Genomic DNA, 19,625 nt, shown 5'->3' with positions numbered 1-19,625 from the left:
TCTATGAGCTGTGTGCTAGTAGGTTAGACAGACAGCTCGGTGCATTCAACATGTCAATACCTCTCATAAATAAAAGTAGTGATTAAGTCAATCTCTCCTCCACTTTCAGCCAGGAGAGATTGACCTGCATATCATTAATCTATATTGCCACGCCCCAAGATGGCGTAGCAGTCGGACGTGCGTTTTATCTTGTCCCGTGTAAATGTCGTTTTCCTTTTGTTAAATATATTTAGTATATATTTTAATCACACTTGCCATCTACGGACTGAACATACTCTCCTGCAACCCGCCTCACCCAATGTGGTACGAATCTGCTATTTTATACTTTAGAACCGGAGCCCCCATCAGGAGCTAACCAGCTAACTAGCTACTAGCTAGTAGTCAGTTAGCCACTGTTAGCGGTCTTCACCATTAACTCGGACACCAGCCAGCCTCAGCTCGGTCAAAACCTGACATTTCTCTACCACATCTCCAGATTCCTACTGCAAGCTCTAAACCTTTACACCGGATCATTGCAGCTAGCAAGGCTACTCCTGGCTAGCTTGGCTACTCCTGGCTAGCTTGGCTACTCCTGGCTAACGTCTCTGTCCCGAAGCAAACGCCAGTTAGCCTTGAGCTAGCCTCAAGCTAGGCCCATCTCCCGGCTAGATGAAGAGGTCCACCAGCTAATTCTTGGGCTACAATTGGCTTGGACCCTTTACTGCCAACACGGAGCCCATCTGCTAGCCCCGGCCCGCTAGCTGTCTGAATCACCGCGTCTCCAGCCCTACCCTGCCCAATATGCCTTAGATAGCCCTTTTGTCCCACCCCCCACACATGCAGTGACCTCACCTGGCTTAACTGGTGCCTCTAGTGACAAAACCTCTCTCATCGTCACTCAATGCTGTCATGACGTTGGCCTGTGGGTAAGGTTTATGACCCCCCCCCCCATAAATACCTTTCTCCCTTCCCCTCTCTGAATCTACTGAAGGACTTGAATAGCCTGTGTTAAATATAGAGAGTCTGGGAACATCAAACAAATGGGGAAAGGTACCACATATTTTGTTAATAAAACCAGTTGGAAATATGCTTGATAACGTAATGAGTATGGATTTCATTTCAGTTGTCATCTGAGACATTATGATTGATGACAGGACGACATAAACTGTACCTGAGAAAGTATACGCCCTCTAGTTATCAGAGTCACATGGAATTGTTATGCAATTGAAATGTTTGATATTGAAAATGTTTGTTAGGAGATGAAATGTAATTTTAGCTTCCAAACGAGAGAATTGGGTTTTCATAAGGAAAGTGCCCTGCTCGATCAGTGGCCCAACCCTGTGAAGAGACAGGGGTTATAAACGATGAAACACCTCCCTCCCCCTCCCCACTATATAATCCTTTGATGAAAAGATAACCAGTGGTTCCAGTACGGGAGGTCTGCAGCCTCTACGTTAGAAGGACACACATGTCAAGTACAGAACTAAGCCAACCTCGGCGTGAGCTCTGGTATGAACTTTGAGCTTATTCACTACAGAAGTGCTACTTCCTAGCCGTTGAGTTAGCAGCGGCCGCTGTAACATGGGCTAGGAAAGGACGGACGACGGATCCAGTCTAACAGACGGACGAAGATACCACCACGTATCCAATTTACCACCAGAGACATTCTTGCGAGGACAGGAAGGTCTGTTGGCCAACCCGGCCAGCATCTACGACCAATCTACCGAAGCGCAGCTCAGAGTAAATATTTATTGCATTTTCCTTTTCCAAATGGGCGGTAATTTAGAATGCATAAGATAATGTATTTACGATAGCAGAGCTTCTCCCTTTGTTCCTCAGTCTTCCCGCTCTTTCACTCAAACCCAACCCCCTTTCCTTTGTGTAACCAGCCGTCATGTCGGCTCCGTCCACCAGGGACGTTTTCTGTATGACATAATTAGCATTCTGTGTATATCTAATTCTGTGTGATTAATTAGGTATTTAGTAAATAAATAATTAAACCCAATTTTGTGTTGCTGATTCAACTTGTTAGCCAGGGTTCGTGAAGATAACCAAGAATTTACAACTTTCAGATGAGACTGAAATAAAGTGACGATTATTACTATGTCTTTCAGAGTTTATTCGGAAGATAACAGCTCTATAAACACACTTTCGTGGTGCCCCGACTTTCTAGTTAATTACATTTACATGATTAGCTCAATCAGGTAATATTAATTACAGAGAAAGGATTTTATAGAATAGCATGTCATATCACTTAATCCGGCATAGCCAAAGACACGACAGTGTTCTTCGGCTTGCAAGCATCCCCCTTTTTCCTCCAAACATAACGATGGTCATTATGGCCAAACAGTTCTATTTTTGTTTCATCAGACCAGAGGACATTTCTCCAAAAAGTATGATCTTTGTCCCCATGTGCAGTTGCAAACCGTAGTCTGGCTTTTTTTATGGCATTTTTGGAGCAGTGGCTTCTTCCTTGCTGAGCGGCTTTCAGGTTATGTCGATATAGGACTCATTTTACAGTGGATATAGATACTTTTATACCTGTTTCCTCCAGCATCTTCATAAGGTCCTTTGCTGTTGTTCTGGGATTGATTTGCACTTTTTGCACTAAAGTATGTTCATCTCTAGGAGACAGAACGCGTCTCCTTCCTGAGCGGTATGACGGCGGCGTGGTCCCAAGGTGTTTATACTTGTGTACTATTGTTTGTACAAATGAACGTGGTACCTTCAGGCGTTTGGAAATTGCTCCCAAGGATGAACTTGGGGAGGTATACAACTTCATTTCTGAGATCTTGGCTGATTTCTTTTGATTTTCCCATGATGTCAAGCAAAGAGGCACTGAGTTTGAAGGTAGGCCTTGAAATACATCCACAGGTACACCTCCAATTGACTCAAATTATGTCAATTAGCCTATCAGAAGCTTCTGTTTCTGTGTTCCTAAATCTTCCCGCTCTTTCATTCAAGCCCAACCCCCATTCCTTTGTGTAACCAGCTTTCATACAGGTTCCGTTCACCAGGGGTGAATTCTGTATGACATCATTGTATTCTGTGTATTTGTAATTCTGTGTGATTAGTTAGGTATTTAGTAAATAAATAATTAAACCCAATTTTGTATTGCTGATTCAACTTGTTAGCCAGGGTTCGTGAAGATAACCAAGAATTTACAACTTTCATTATGAGACTGAAAATAAAACAAGGGTTAATATTGACTGCTATCGATGTAAAATATTACAAAGTATTTTAAGAGTTTATTCGGAAGATAACGGCTCTATAAACGTTCTTCCGTGGTGCCCCGACTTTCTAGTTAATTACATTTACATGATTAGCTTAATCAGGTAATATTAATTACACAGAGATCATTTTATAAGTTAGCATGTCATATCACTTAATCCGGCATAGCCAAAGACACGACAATGCCTAGGTTTACCTCCACTGTGCTCACATCCTACCATACCCTCGTCTGTACAATATGCCTTGAATCTATTCTTCCGCGCCTAGAAATATGCTCCTTTTACTCCTGTCCCCAACGCACTAGACGACCAGTTCGTATAGCCTTTAGCCGTACCCTTATCCTCCTCCTCCTCTGTTCCTCTGGTGATGTAGAGGGTAATCCAGGCCCTGCAGCTCCCAGCACCACTCCCATTCCCCAGGTGCTCTCATTTGTTGACTTCTGTAACCGTAAAAGCCTTGGTTTCATGCATGTTAACAATAGAAGCCTCCTCCTAAGTTTGTTTTATTCACTGCTTTAGCACACTCTGCCAACCTTGATGTCCTAGTCCTGTCTGAATCCTGGCTTAGGAATTCAGACACCAAAAATCCTGAAATTTCCATCCCCAACTACAACATTTTCCGACAACATAGAACTGCCAAAGGGGGCGGAGTTGCAATCTACTGCAGAGATAGCCTGCAGAGTTCTGTCATACTATCCAGGTCTGTACCCAAACAATTCGAGCTTCTACTTTTAAAAATACACCATTCCAGAAACAAGTCTCTCACCGTTGCCGCTTGTTATAGACCCCCCTTCGCTCCCAGCTGTGCTCTGGACAACATATGTGAATTGATCGCCCCCCATCTATCTTCAGAGTTCGTACTGTTAGGTGACCTAAACTGGGATATGCTTAACACCCCGGCCGTCCTACAATCTAAACTAGATGCCCTCAATCTCACACAAATTATCAAGGAACCTACCAGGTACAACCTTAAATCTGTAACCATGGGCACCCTCATAGATATCATCCTGACCAACTTTCCCTCTAAATACACCTCTGCTCTCTTCAACCAGGATCTCAGCGATCACTGCCTCATTGCCTACGTCCGTAATGGGTCCGCGGTCAAACGACCAACCCTCATCATTGTCAAATGCTCCCTAAAACACTTCAGCGAGCAGGCCTTTCTAATCGACCTGGCTCGGGTATCCTGGAAGGATGTTGACCTCATCCTGTCAGTAGAGGATGCCTGGTTGCTCTTCAAAAGTGTTTTCCTCACCATCTTAAATAAGCATGCCCCATTAAAAAAATGTAGAACTAAGAACAGATGTAGTCCTTGGTTCACCTCAGTCTTGACTGCCCTTGACCAGTATGAGCATCGAATAGCCCCCGCGATATGCAACTTTTCAGGAAGTCAGGAACCAATAGACACAGTCAGTTAGGAAAGCTAAGGCTAGCTTTTTCAAACAGAAATTTGCATCTTGTAGCACAAACTCCAAAAGGTTCTGGGACACTGTAAAGTCCATGGAGAATAAGAGCACCTCCTCCCAGCTGCCCACTGCACTGAGGATAGGAAACACTGTCACCACCGATAAATCCATGATAATCGCTCATTTCAATAAGCTTTTTTCTATGGCTGGCCATGCTTTCCACCTGGCTACCCCTACCCCTGCCAACAGCTCTGCACACCCTGCAGCAACTGGCCCAAACCTCCCCTGCTTCTCCTTCACCCAAATCCAGACAGCTGATGTTCTGAAAAAGCTTCAAAATCTGGATCCCTACAAATCAGCTGGGCTGGACAATCTGGACCCTCTCTTTCTAAAATGATCCATGAAATTATTGCAACCCCTATTACTAGCCTGTTCAACCTCTCTTTCGTATCGTCTGAGATCCCCAAAGATTGGAAAGCTGCCACGGTCATCCCCCTCTTCAAAGGGGAAGACACTCTAGACCCAAACTGCTACAGACCTATATCTATCTTACCCTGTCTTTTCTAGAATCTTCGAAAGCCAAGTTAAAAAAACAGATCACTGACCATTTCGAATCTCACCGTACCTTCTCCGCTATGCAATCTGGTTTCCGAGCTGGTCATGGGTACACCTCAGCCACGCTCAAGGTCCTAAACGATATCATAACCGCCATCGATAAAAGACAGTACTGTGCAGCCGTATTCATCAACCTGGCCAAGGCCTTCGACTCTGTCAATCACAGCATTCTTATCGACAGACTCAACAGCCTTGGTTTCTCAAATGACTGCCTCGTCTGGTTCACCAACTACTTCTCAGATAGTGTTCAGTGTGTCAAATCGGAGTGCCTGTTGTCCGGACCTCTGGCAGTCTCTATGGCAGTGCCACACGGTTCAATTCTCAGGCCGACTCTTTTCTCTGTATATCAATGATGTCGCTCTTGCTGCTGGTGATTCTCTGATCCACCTCTACGCAGACGACACCATTCTGTGTACTTCGTGCCCTTTGGACACTGTTAACAATGAGCTTCAATGCCATACAACACTCCTTCCGTGGCCTCCAACTGCTTTTAAATGCTAGTATAACTAACTAAATGCATGCTCTTCAACCGATTGCTGCCCGCCCGTCCAGCATCACTACTCTGGACGGTACTGACTTAGAATATGTGGACAACTACCTAGGTGTCTGGTTAGACTGTAAACTCTCCTTCCAGACTCACATTAAGCATCTCCAATCCAAAATGAAATCTAGAATCGGCTTCCTATTTCGCGACATAGCCTCGTAAAACTGACTATCCTACCCATTCTTGACTTCGGCGATGTCATTTACAAAATAGCCTCCAACACTCTACTCGACAAACTGGATGTAGTCTATCACAGTACCATCTGTTTTATCACCAAAGCCCCATATACTACCCACCACTGCGACCTGTATGCTCTCGTTGGCTGGCCCTCGCTACATATTAGTCGCCAAACCCACTGGCTCCAGGTCATCTATAAGTCTTTGCTAGGTAAAGCCCCGCCTTATCTCAGCTCACTGGTCACCATAGCAACACCCACCCATAGCACGTGCTCCAGCAGGTATATTTCACCGGTCATCCCCAAAGCCAACACTTCCTTTGGCCGCCTTTCCTTCCAGTTCTCTGCTGCCAATGACTGGAACGAACTGCAAAAATCACTGAAGCTGGAGTCTTATATCTCCCTCACTAAATTTACGCGTCAGCTGTCAGAGCAGCTTACTGATCACTGTACCTGCACACAGCCCATCTGTAAATTGCCCACCCAACTACCTCATCCCCATATTGTTATTGATCTTCTTGCTCTTTTGCACCCCAGTATCTCTACTTGCACATCATCATCTGCACGTCTATCACTCCAGTGTTAATGCTACATTGTAATTATTTTGCCTCTATGGCCTATTTATTGCCTTACCTCCCTAATCTTCTTCATTTGCACACACTGTACATAGATTTTCTATTGTGTTGTTGACTGTACGTTTTGTTTATAACTTTGTTCGTTTTGTCGCACTGCTTTGCTTTATCTTGGCCAGGTCGCAGTTGTAAATGAGAACTTGTTCTCAACTGGCCTACCTGGTTAAATAAAGGACTTGTTCTCAACTAGCCTACCTGGTTAAATAAAGGTGAAATAAAATAAATAAATATTAGCTCTCTGTGTAGCAGCATGCCCAGTAGTAACTAACTCATTAGGGTAGCAGGTAGCAGCATGCCCAGTAGTAACTAACTCATTAGGGTAGCAGGTAGCAGCATGCCCAGTAGTAACTAACTCATTAGGGTAGCAGCATGCCCAGTAGCAACTAACTCATTAGGGTAGCATGTAGCAGCATGCCCAGTAGTAACTAACCCATTAGGGTAGCAGGTAGCAGCAGGCCCAGTAGCAACTAACCCATTAGGGTAGCAGGTAGCAGCATGCCCAGTAGCAACTAACTCATTAGTGTAGCAGCATGCCCAGTAGCAACTAACTCATTAGTGTAGCAGGTAGCAGCGTGCCCAGTAGTAACTAACTCATTAGGGTAGCAGGTAGCAGAATGCCTAGTAGTAACTAACTCATTAGGGTAGCAGCATGCCCAGTAGTAACTAAGTCATTAGGGTAGCAGGTAGCAGCATGCCCAGTAGTAACTAACTCATTAGGGTAGCAGGTAGAAGCATGCCCAGTAGTAACTAACTCATTAGGGTAGCAGGTAGCAGCATGCCCAGTAGTAACTAACTCATTAGGGTAGCAGCATGCCCAGTAGTAACTAACTCATTAGGGTAGCAGGTAGCCTAGCGGCAACTAACTCATTAGGGTAGCAGGTAGCCCAGCGGTAACTAACTCATTAGAACAGCAGGTAGCCTAGCGGTAACTAACTCATTAGAACAGCAGGTAGCCTAGCGGTAACTAACTCATTAGGGTAGCAGGTAGCCTAGCGGTAACTAACTCATTAGGGTAGCAGGTAGCCTAGCGGTAACTAACTCATTAGGGTAGCAGGTAGCCTAGCGGTAACTAACTCATTAGGGTAGCAGGTAGCCTAGCGGTAACTAACTCATTAGGGTAGCAGGTAGCCTAGCGGTAACTAACTCATTAGAACAGCAGGTAGCCTAGCGGTAACTAACTCATTAGGGTAGCAGGTAGCCTAGCGGTAACTAACTCATTAGGGTAGCAGGTAGCCTAGCGGTAGCTAACTCATTAGAACAGCAGGTAGCCTAGCGGTAACTAACTCATTAGGGTAGCAGGTAGCCTAGCGGTAACTAACTCATTAGGGTAGCAGGTAGCCTAGCGGTAACTAACTCATTAGGGTAGCAGGTAGCCTAGCGGTAACTAACTCATTAGGGTAGCAGGTAGCCTAGCGGTAACTAACTCATTAGGGTAGCAGGTAGCCTAGCGGTAACTAACTCATTAGAACAGCAGGTAGCCTAGCGGTAACTAACTCATTAGGGTAGCAGGTAGCCTAGCGGTAACTAACTCATTAGAACAGCAGGTAGCCCAGTGGTAACTAACTCATTAGAACAGCAGGTAGCCCAGTGGTAACTAACTCATTAGGGTAGCAGGTAGCCCAGCGGTAACTAACTCATTAGGGTAGCAGGTAGCCTAGCGGTAGCTAACTCATTAGGGTAGCAGGTAGCCTAGCGGTAACTAACTCATTAGAACAGCAGGTAGCCTAGCGGTAACTAACTCATTAGAACAGCAGGTAGCCCAGTGGTAACTAACTCATTAGAACAGCAGGTAGCCCAGCGGTAACTAACTCATTAGGGTAGCAGGTAGCCTAGCGGTAGCTAACTCATTAGGGTAGCAGGTAGCCTAGCGGTAGCTAACTCATTAGAACAGCAGGTAGCCTAGCGGTAACTAACTCATTAGAACAGCAGGTAGCCTAGCGGTTTGAGCGTTGATCCAGTGACCTAAAGGGTACTGGTTCAAATCAATGAGCCGACTAGATGAAGAATGTTGCTTTGTCCTTCAGGCCCTTAAACCCTTCCTGGTCCTTGGTTAAGCGTCTGCTAAATGACTACCACACTGCCACCACACTGATCCACACAGGACCACCACTATCTTCTCTCCTCCATCAGGAGCTGGTCCGACTGCTTCAGCAGACTTTGAGGAGCACCCAGAGAGAGATTCAACCATCTCCAGGATTAACTCCAGTACCTGGCTCACCTCCAGCCTCAGGACCAAGACCAGGATCGACCTCGGTGTCAGCCCCAGCCCCAGGCTTCCCACAGTCGGACGTAGCCCAGATGGAAGCCCTCCTCCTGGAGAGGGATGGCCAGGTCCAGGCCCTGTGTTGTCAGATGGAGCGTCTAGCGTTGGAGAAGGAGAGTCTACAGAGGGAACTGAAAGGACTGAAGGTCAAGGTAGGAGATCCCCCTAACCACATCTCCCCCTAACCACATCTCCCCCTAACCACATCTCCCCCTAACCACATCTCCCCCTAACCACATCTCCCCCTAACCACATCTCCCCCTAACCACATCTCCCCCTAACCACATCTCCCCCTAACCACATCTCCCCCTAACCACATCTCCCCCTAACCACATCTCCCCCTAACCACATCTCTCCCCCTAACCACATCTCTCCCCCTAACCACATCTCTCCCCCTAACCACATCTCTCCCCTAACCACATCTCTCCCCCTAACCACATCTCCCCCCTAACCACATCTCTCCCCCTAACCACATCTCTCCCCCTAACCACATCTCTCCCCCTAACCACAACCACATCTCTTAATATTGTGGTTATCCTCTAGGTGGGGTTAATATTGTGGGTTAATATTGTGGTTATCCTCTAGGTGGGTTAATATTGTGGGTTAATATTGTGGGTATCCTCCAGTGGGTTAATATTGTGGGTTAATATTGTGGTTATCCTCTAGGTGGGGTTAATATTGTGGGTTAATATTGTGGTTATCCTCTAGGTGGGGTTAATATTGTGGGTTAATATTGTGGGTTAATATTGTGGTTATCCTCTAGGTGGGTTAATATTGTGGGTTAATATTGTGGGTTAATATTGTGGTTATCCTCCAGGTGGGGTTAATATTGTGGGTTAATATTGTGGGTATCCTCCAGGTGGGGTTAATATTGTGGGTTAATATTGTGGGTTAATATTGTGGGTTAATATTGTGGTTATCCTCCAGGTGGGGTTAATATTGTGGGTTAATATTGTGGGTTAATATTGTGGTTATCCTCCAGGTGGGGTTAATATTGTGGGTTAATATTGTGGGTTAATATTGTGGGTTAATATTGTGGGTTAATATTGTGGTTATCCTCCAGGTGGGGTTAATATTGTGGGTTAATATTGTGGGTTAATATTGTGGTTATCCTCCAGGTGGGGTTAATATTGTGGGTTAATATTGTGGGTTAATATTGTGGGTTAATATTGTGGTTATCCTCCAGGTGGGGTTAATATTGTGGGTTAATATTGTGGGTATCCTCCAGGTCGGGGAGATCAATGAGCAGCTGAGCATGCTGATGGAGACTATCCAGGCCAAAGACGAGGTCATCATTAAACTGTCCCAGACACCCCCCCAGGGAGCAGACGGGAACGCCCCCCCGCTGCAGGACTGCAGCTCAGCTCCGCCCCCCGCCAGCCAGCAACAGGAGATAAACAATCTTAAGGTACAAACTGGGCTAGTGGGGGTATTGGGTCAGAACCACAGTAATATATCTGGTGGGGGGGGTCAGAACCACAGTAATATATCTGGTGGGGGGGGTCAGAACCACAGTAATATATCTGGTGGGGGGGGTCTGAACCACAGTAATATATCTGGTGGGGGGATTGGGTCAGAACCACAGTAATCTATCTGGTGGGGGGGGGTCTGAACCACAGTAATATATCTGGTGGGGGGTTGGGTCAGAACCACAGTAATATATCTGGTGGGGGGATTGGGTCAGAACCACAGTAATATATCTGGTGGGGGGTTGGGTCAGAACCACAGTAATATATCTGGTGGGGGGATTTGGTCAGAACCACAGTAATATATCTGGTGGGGGGATTGGGTCAGAACCACAGTAATATATCTGGGGGGGTTGGGTCAGAACCACAGTAATAACTATAGGGGGGATTGGGTCAGAACCACAGTAATAACTATAGGGGGGATTGGGTCAGAACCACAGTAATAACTATAGGGGGATTGGGTCAGAACCACAGTAATATATCTGGTGGGGGGTCAGAACCACAGTAATATATCTGGTGGGGGGGGGGTCAGAACCACAGTAATAACTATAGGGGGATTGGGTCAGAACCACAGTAATAACTATAGGGGGGATTGGGTCAGAACCACAGTAATAACTATAGGGGGGATTGGGTCAGAACCACAGTAATAACTATAGGGGGGATTGGGTCAGAACCACAGTAATAACTATAGGGGGGATTGGGTCAGAACCACAGTAATAACTATGGGGGGGATTGGGTCAGAACCACAGTAATAACTATAGGGGGGATTGGGTCAGAACCACAGTAATAACTATAGGGGGGATTGGGTCAGAACCACAGTAATAACTATAGGGGGGATTGGGTCAGAACCACAGTAATAACTATAGGGGGGATTGGGTCAGAACCACAGTAATAACTATAGGTGGGGGGGATTGGGTCAGAACCACAGTAATAACTATATTGGGGGGGATTGGGTCAGAACCACAGTAATAACTATAGGGGGGGGATTGGGTCAGAACCACAGTAATAACTATATGGGGGGATTGGGTCTGAACCACAGTAATAACTATAGGGGGGGATTGGGTCTGAACCACAGTAATAACTATAGGGGGGATTGGGTCAGAACCACAGTAATAACTATAGGGGGGATTGGGTCAGAACCACAGTAATAACTATAGGGGGGATTGGGTCAGAACCACAGTAATAACTATAGGGGGGATTGGGTCAGAACCACAGTAATAACTATAGGGGGAGGATTGGGTCAGAACCACAGTAATAACTATAGGGGGATTGGGTCAGAACCACAGTAATAACTATAGGGGGGATTGGGTCAGAACCACAGTAATAACTATAGGGGGGATTGGGTCAGAACCACAGTAATAACTCATCTGAACTATGTTCTGATTGTTTCCATGATGCTTATTAAATGTTGTTTTTCAGGACAGCGTTCAGGGCTATAAATCCCAGAACAAGTTCCTGAATAAGGAGATCCTGGAGCTGACTATTCTACTGAGGAACGCTGAGTCCAGGGAGAGATCTCTGGAGGTTAAGGTACTACTGGTTTGGTACTACTGGGGTACAGGGCTGCTGGTTTGGTACTACTGAGGAACGCTGAGTCCAGGGAGAGATCTCTGGAGGTTAAGGTACTACTGGTTTGGTACTACTGGGGTACAGGACTGCTGGTTTGGTACTACTGGGGAACGCTGAGTCCAGGGAGAGATCTCTGGAGGTTAAGGTACTGCTGGGGAACGCTGACTCCAGGGAGAGATCTCTGGAGGTTAAGGTACTACTGGTTTGGTACTACTGGGGTACAGGACTGCTGGTTTGGTACTACTGGGGTACAGGACTGCTGGTTTGGTACTACTGGGGAACGCTGAGTCCAGGGAGAGATCTCTGGAGGTTAAGGTACTACTGGTTTGGTACTACTGGGGTACAGGACTGCTGGTTTGGTACTACTGGGGTACAGGACTGCTGGTTTGGTACTACTGGGGAACGCTGAGTCCAGGGAGAGATCTCTGGAGGTTAAGGTACTACTGGTTTGGTACTACTGGGGTACAGGACTGCTGGTTTGGTACTACTGGGGTACAGGACTGCTGGTTTGGTACTACTGGGGAACGCTGAGTCCAGGGAGAGATCTCTGGAGGTTAAGGTACTGCTGGGGTACAGGACTGCTGGTTTGATATGAGTTCATCAGGAAGTGTGTAGTAGAGGTCAACCGATTATGATTTTTCAACGCCGATACCGATTAATCGGCCAATTAATTTTAAAAAAATTACATTTTTTTTGATTTTTTTCCTTTGTAATAATTACAATTACAACAATACTGAATGAACACTTATTTTAACTTAATATAATACATCAATAAAATCTATTTAGCCTCAAATAAATAATGAAACATGTTCAATTTGGTTTAAATAATGCAAAAACAAAGTGTTGGAGAAGAAAGTAAAAGTGCAATATGTGCCATGTAAGAAAGCTAACGTTTAAGTTCCTCGCTCAGAACATGAGAACATATGAAAGCTGGTGGTTCCTTTTAACGAGTCTTCAATATTCCCAGGTAAGAAGTTTTAGGTTGTAGTTATTATAGGAATTATAGGACTATTTCTCTCTATACCATTTGTATTTCATATACCTTTGACTATTGGATGTTCTTATAGGCACTTTAGTATTGCCAGTGTAACAGTATAGCTTCCGTCCCTCTCCTCGCTCCTACCTGGGCTCGAACCAGGAACACATCGACAACAGCCACCCTCGAAGCAGCATTACCCATGCAGAGCAAGGGGAACAACTACTCCAAGTCTCAGAGCGAGTGATGTTTGAAACGCTATTAGCGCGCACCCCGCTAACTAGCTAGCCATTTCACATCGGTTACACCAGCCTAATCTCGGGGGTTAATAGGCTTGAAGTCATAAACAGCACAATGCTTGAAGCACAACGAAGAGCTGCTGGGAAACGCACGAAAGTGCTGTTTGAATGAACGCTTACGAGCTGCTGCTGCCGACCACCGCTCAGTCAGACTGCTCTATCAAATCATAGACTTAATTATAACATAATAACACACAGAAACACGAGCCTTTGGTCATTAATATGGTCGAATCCGGAAACTATCATTTCGAAAACAAAACGTTACATTGCACAACCTTCAGTGTTATGTCATAATTTCGTAAAATTCTGACAAATTACCCAAACTGTTGCATATACACTGACTCTGCTTGCAATGAACGCAAAATGACACAATTTCACCTGGTTAATATTGCCTGCTAACCTGGATTTCTTTTAGCTAAATATGTAGGTTTAAAAATATATACTTCTGTGTATTGATTTTAAGAAAGGCATTGATGTTAGGTACAGTCGTGCAACGATTGTGCTTTTTTCGCAAATGCGCTCGTTAAATCATCCCCCGTTTGGCGAAGTCGGCTGTCTTTGTTAAGAAGAAATAGTCTTCACACAGTTCGCAACGAGCCAGGCGGCCCAAACTGCTGCATATACCCTGACTCTGTCGCAAGAGAAGTGACACATTTTCCCTAGTTAAAAGAAATTCATGTTAGCAGGAAATATTAACTAAATATGCAGGTTTAAAAATATATACTTGTGTATTGATTTTAAGAAAGGCATTGATGTTTATGGTTGGAGCAACGTGTACCTAAGCGATTATATGCAACGCAGGACAGGCTAGATAAACTAGTAATATCATCAACCATGTGTAGTTAACTGGTGATTATGATTGATTGTTTTTTATAAGATAAGTTTAATGCTAGCTATCAACTTACCTTGGAATTCTTACTGCATTCGCGTAACAGGCAGGCTCCTCGTGGAGTGCAATGTAAAGCAGGTGGTTAGAGCGATGGACTAGTTAACCGTAAGGTTGCAAGATTGAATCCCTGAGCTGACAAGGTAAAAATCTGTCTTTCTGCCCCTGAATAAGGCAGTTAACCCACTGTTCCTAGGCCGTCATTGTAAATAAGAATGTGTTCTTAACTGACTTGCCTGGTTTAAAAAAAAAAGGTCTAAAAAAAAATACAAAATAAATAGCCAAATCGGCGTCCAAAAATACCGATTTCCGATTGGTATGAAAACTTGAAATCGGCCCTAATTAATCGGCCACTCCGATTAATCGGTCGACCTCTAGTGTGTACTACTGGTTTGGTGCTGTTGGTGTGTACTTGTACTTGGTGTGTTAATTGGTTGGTGTGTGGGTGGTGTTAATTGGTTGGTGTGTGGGTGGTGTTAATTGGTTGGTGTGTGGGTGGTGTTAATTGGTTGGTGTGTGGGTGGTGTTAATTGGTTGGTGTGTGGGTGTTGTTAATTGGTTGGTGTGTGGGTGGTGTTAATTGGTTGGTGTGTGGGTGGTGTTAATTGGTTGGTGTGTGGGTGGTGTTAATTGGTTGGTGTATGGGTGGTGTTAATTGGTTGGTGTATGGGTGGTGTTAATTGGTTGGTGTGTGGGTGGTGTTAATTGGTTGGTGTGTGGGTGGTTTTAATTGGTTGGTGTGGGGGTGTACAACCAGGAAGAAGTCAGTGCAGCTCTAACCTCAGCTGCTGCCGTCATACCCTGTTAACATTACTCACTATGTTTCTCTCTCTCTCCTCTCTTTCTCTCTCTCTCCTCTCTCTCCTCGCTCTCTCTGCTCTCTCTCCTCTCGCTCTCTCTGCTCTCTCTCCTCTCTCTCTCTCTCTCTCTCTCTCTCTCTCCCCTGTCCTCTCTCTCTCCCTCTCTCTCGCTCTGTCTCTCTCTCTCTCCTCTCCCCTCTCCCCTCTCCCCTCTCCTCTCTCTCCTCTCCGTGCGTCTGTCTGTGTTCCAGTATGTGGCGTTGGAGGCTAAACTGTGTCAGGTTGAGAGTAAGTACCTGGTGCTTCTTCAGGACCTGAAGAGCCCAGTGTGTTCCTCTTCAGAACAGAGTCCTGCCAGGGAGGTCATCTCTAGACTGTTGGAGGACGCACTGGACAACACTGATCCTACGGAACATGCCGTCTTTAAACCACACCCTGTCAGGTAAACGCACACACGCCGTCTTTAAACCACACCCTGTCAGGTAAACGCACACACATGCCGTCTTCAAACCACACCCTGTCAGGTAAACGCACACACGCCGTCTTTAAACCACACCCTGTCAGGTAAACGCACACACGCCGTCTTTAAACCACACCCTGTCAGGTAAACGCACACACGCCGTCTTTAAACCACACCCTGTCAGGTAAACGCACACACGCCGTCTTTAAACCACACCCTGTCAGGTAAACGCACACACGCCGTCTTTAAACCACACCCTGTCAGGTAAACGCACACACGCCGTCTTTAAACCACACCCTGTCAGGTAAACGCACACACACGGGCGTCTTTAAACCACACCCTGTCAGGTAAACGCACACACGCCGTCTTTAAACCACACCCTGTCAGGTAAACGCACACACGCCGTCTTTAAACCACACCCTGTCAGGTAAACGCACACACGCCGTCTTTAAACCACACCCTGTCAGGTAAACGCACACACACGGCGTCTTTAAACCACACCCTGTCAGGTAAACGCACACACGCCGTCTTTAAACCACACCCTGTCAGGTAAACGCACACACGCCGTCTTTAAACCACACCCTGTCAGGTAAACGCACACACGCCGTCTTTAAACCACACCCTGTCAGGTAAACGCACACACGCCGTTTTTAAACCACACCCTGTCAGGTAAACGCACACACGCCGTCTTTAAACCACACCCTGTCAGGTAAACGCACACACACGCCGTCTTTAAACCACACCCTGTCAGGTAAACGCACACACACGCCGTCTTTAAACCACACCCTGTCAGGTAAACGCACACACGCCGTCTTTAAACCACACCCTGTCAGGTAAACGCACACACCGCGCTCTACAGGTGGATAGCACCTGATCTATACTCTACCGTAAACAGAACCATTATTTTAAAAGAATGGGAACTGGTTACTAACGTTATTTTATGTCCTGGGCATTGTTTTTCCAGTCCCACAAAAAATGTCAACAAAGTTCCTTTGCAAAGCCCTCTGTCACTCGGAAATGTATTCCAGCGGGTGTGTTCGCTACCTCCCCTCTGAAGCATGACTTACTGTAGTCTACCAACGATGTTACTAGATTGCTTACTGTAGTCTACCAACGATGTTACAATATGGCTTACTGTAGTCTACCAACGATTAAACAATATGTCTTACTGTAGTCTACCAACGATGTTACTGGATGGCTTACTGTAGTCTACCAACGATGTTACAATATGGCTTACTGTAGTCTACCAACGATTAAACAATATGGCTTACTGTAGCCTACCAACGATGTTACTGGATGGCTTACTGTAGTCTACCAACGATTAAACAATATGGCTTACTGTAGCCTACCATCGATTAAACAATATGGCTTACTGTAGTCTACCAACGATGTTACAATATGGCTTACTGTAGTCAATCAATCAATCAAATTTATTTTTATATAGCCCTTCGTACATCAGCTGATATCTCAAAGTGCTGTACAGAAACCCAGCCTAAAACCCCAAACAGCAAGCAAAGCATGTGAAAGAAGCACGGTGGCTAGGAAAAACTCCCTAGGAAAAACTCCCTAGAAAGGCCAAAAACCTAGGAAGAAACCTAGAGAGGAACCAGGCTATGAGGGGTGGCCAGTCCTCTTCTGGCTGTGCAGGGTGGATATTATAACAGAACATGGTCAAGATGTTAAAATGTTAAAATGTTCATAAATGACCAGCATGGTCAAATAATAATAATCATAGTAGTTGTCGAGGGTGCAACAAGCACGTCCGGTGAACAGGTCAGGGTTCCATAGCCGCAGGCAGAACAGTTGAAACTGGAGCAGCAGCACGGCCAGGTGGACTGGGGACAGCAAGGAGTCATCATACCAGGTAGTCCTGAGGCATGGTCCTAGGGCTCAGGTCCTCCGAGAGAAAGACAGAAAGAGAGAATTAGAGAGAGCATATTTAAATTCACACAGGACACCGGATAAGACAAGAGAAATACTCCAGATGTAACAGACTGACCCTAGCCCCCGACACATAAACTACTGCAGCATAAATACTGGAGGCTGAGACAGGAGGGATCAGAAGACACTGTGGCCCCATCCGATGATACCCCGGACAGGGCCAAACAGGCAGGATATAACCCCACCCACTTTGCCAAAGCACAGCCCCCCACACCACTAGAGGGATGTCTCCAACCACCAACTTACCGTCCTAAGACAAGGCCAAGTATAGCCCACAACGATCTCCGCCATGGCACAACCCAAGGGGGGGCGCCAACCCAGACAGGAAGACCACGTCAGTGACTCAACCCACTCAAGTGACGCACCCCTCCCATGGACGGCATGGAAGAACACCAGTACGCCAGTGACTCAGCCCCTGTAAAAGGGTTAGAGGCAGAGAATCCCAGTGGAAAGAGGGGAACCGGCAAGGCAGAGACAGCAAGGGCGGTTCGTTGCTCCAGCCTTTCCGTTCACCTTCACACTCCTGGGCCAGACTATACTTAATCATAGGTTCTACTGAAGAGATAAGTCTTCAGTAAAGACTTAAAGGTTGAGACTGAGTCTGCGTCTCTCACATGGGTAGGCAGACCATTCCATAAAAATGGAGCTCTATAGGAGAAAGCCCTACCTCCAGCCGTTTGCTTAGAAATTCTAGGGACAATTAGGAGGCCTGCGTCTTGTGACCGTAGCGTACGTGTAGGTATGTACGGCAGGACCAAATCGGAAAGATAGGTAGGAGCAAGCCCATGTAATGCTTTGTAGGTTAGCAGTAAAACCTTGAAATCAGCCCTTGCCTTAACAGGAAGCCAGTGTAGGGAGGCTAGCACTGGAGTAATATGATCAAATTTTTTGGTTTTAGTCAGGATTCTAGCAGCCGTATTTAGCACTAACTGAAGTTTATTTAGTGCTTTATCCGGGTAGCCGGAAAGTAGAGCATTGCAGTAGTCCAGCCTAGAAGTAACAAAAGCATGGATTAATTTTTCTGCGTCATTTTTGGACAGAAAATGTCTGATTTTTGCAATGTTACGTAGATGGAAAAAAGCTGTCCTTGAAACAGTCTTGATATGTTCTTCAAAAGAGAGATCAGGGTCCAGAGTAACGCCGAGGTCCTTCACAGTTTTATTTGAGACGACTGTACAACCATCCAGATTAATTGTCAGATTCAACAGAAGATCTCTTTGTTTCTTGGGACCTAGAACAAGCATCTCTGTTTTGTCCGAGTTTAAAAGTAGAAAGTTTGCAGCCATCCACTTCTTTATGTCTGAAACACAGGCTTCTAGCGAGGGCAATTTTGGGGCTTCACCATGTTTCATTGAAATGTACAGCTGTGTGTCGTCCGCATAGCAGTAAAATTTAACATTATGTTTTCGAATGACATCCCCAAGAGGTAAAATATATAGTGAAAACAATAGTGGTCCTAAAACGGAACCTTGAGGAACACCGAAATTTACAATTGATTTGTCAGAGGACAAACCATCCACAGAGACAAACTGATATCTTTCCGACAGATAAGATCTAAACCAGGCCAGAAACCAGGCTTTATTACTGCCACTTTTAGTGAGCTTGGTACACATCCGGTGGATAGAGAGCCGTCTACCAACGATGTTACAATATGGCTTACTGTAGTCTACCAACGATGTTACAATATGGCTTACTGTAGTCTACCAACGATGTTACAATATGGCTTACTGTAGTCTACCAACGATGTTACAATATGGCTTACTGTAGTCTACCAACGATGTTACAATATGGCTTACTGTAGTCTACCAATGTTACTAGATGGCTTACTGTAGTAATAATGCATTTTAATAGCTTGCCCACTTCACAGCAAGCTACTCTGATTGGTGGACTAATTTAATGTTGAGCTAAATGTAAAAGAAAAGTACATTTCAGAGGTTGAAAAAAAGAACTGAAAGGAACGATATAAACTGGTACCTTGTTTTTGGTTCAAACCGGTTTAAATCACCCTTTCATAGGGATTGTTCTGCACCTCCATCTTACTTCAGCGTCACATGTTAAAGACTTGTTTATTAGTATATTGCTCTTTTCAATATATGATACTGTGTCAATGTATATTTCCACTGACCCCTCTATTCACTGCTGTTGTGCCCCTGAGCGAGGTACTAAAACCTTCTATGGTTGTTCTTCAGCTGACGACGCTGTGCTGCTCTCTCTCTGTGTGTGAGGTTATTTCTCTGTGTGAGGTTATTTCTGTCTGTGTGAGGTTATTTCTCTCTGTGTGTGAGGTTATTTCTCTGTGTGTGGGGTTATTTCTCTGTGTGTGAGGTTATTTCTGTCTGTGTGAGGTTATTTCTCTCTGTGTGTGAGGTTATTTCTCTGTGTGT

At 45.4% G+C, this 19,625-nt stretch overlaps 1 protein-coding gene across 1 annotated transcript in view; it reads left to right on the top strand.

The window, feature by feature from the left end:
• The window catches only part of tbc1d2b (TBC1 domain family, member 2B), a 79,848-nt gene that overhangs the window by 42,420 nt on the left and 17,803 nt on the right, over positions 1-19,625 (top strand). The window contains 4 exon segments of the mRNA XM_045705890.1: positions 8,712-8,996; positions 10,073-10,252; positions 11,730-11,840; positions 15,092-15,282. Of these exon segments, the coding sequence (XP_045561846.1) occupies positions 8,712-8,996; positions 10,073-10,252; positions 11,730-11,840; positions 15,092-15,282 (767 nt within the window).

This window comes from Salmo salar, chromosome ssa23 (genome assembly GCF_905237065.1).
Source record: "Salmo salar chromosome ssa23, Ssal_v3.1, whole genome shotgun sequence".
In the NCBI taxonomy this organism is placed as follows: domain Eukaryota; kingdom Metazoa; phylum Chordata; class Actinopteri; order Salmoniformes; family Salmonidae; genus Salmo; species Salmo salar.
The sequence above is the reverse complement of the archived record's forward strand: the minus strand, read 5'-3'. Positions and strand labels throughout refer to the sequence as shown.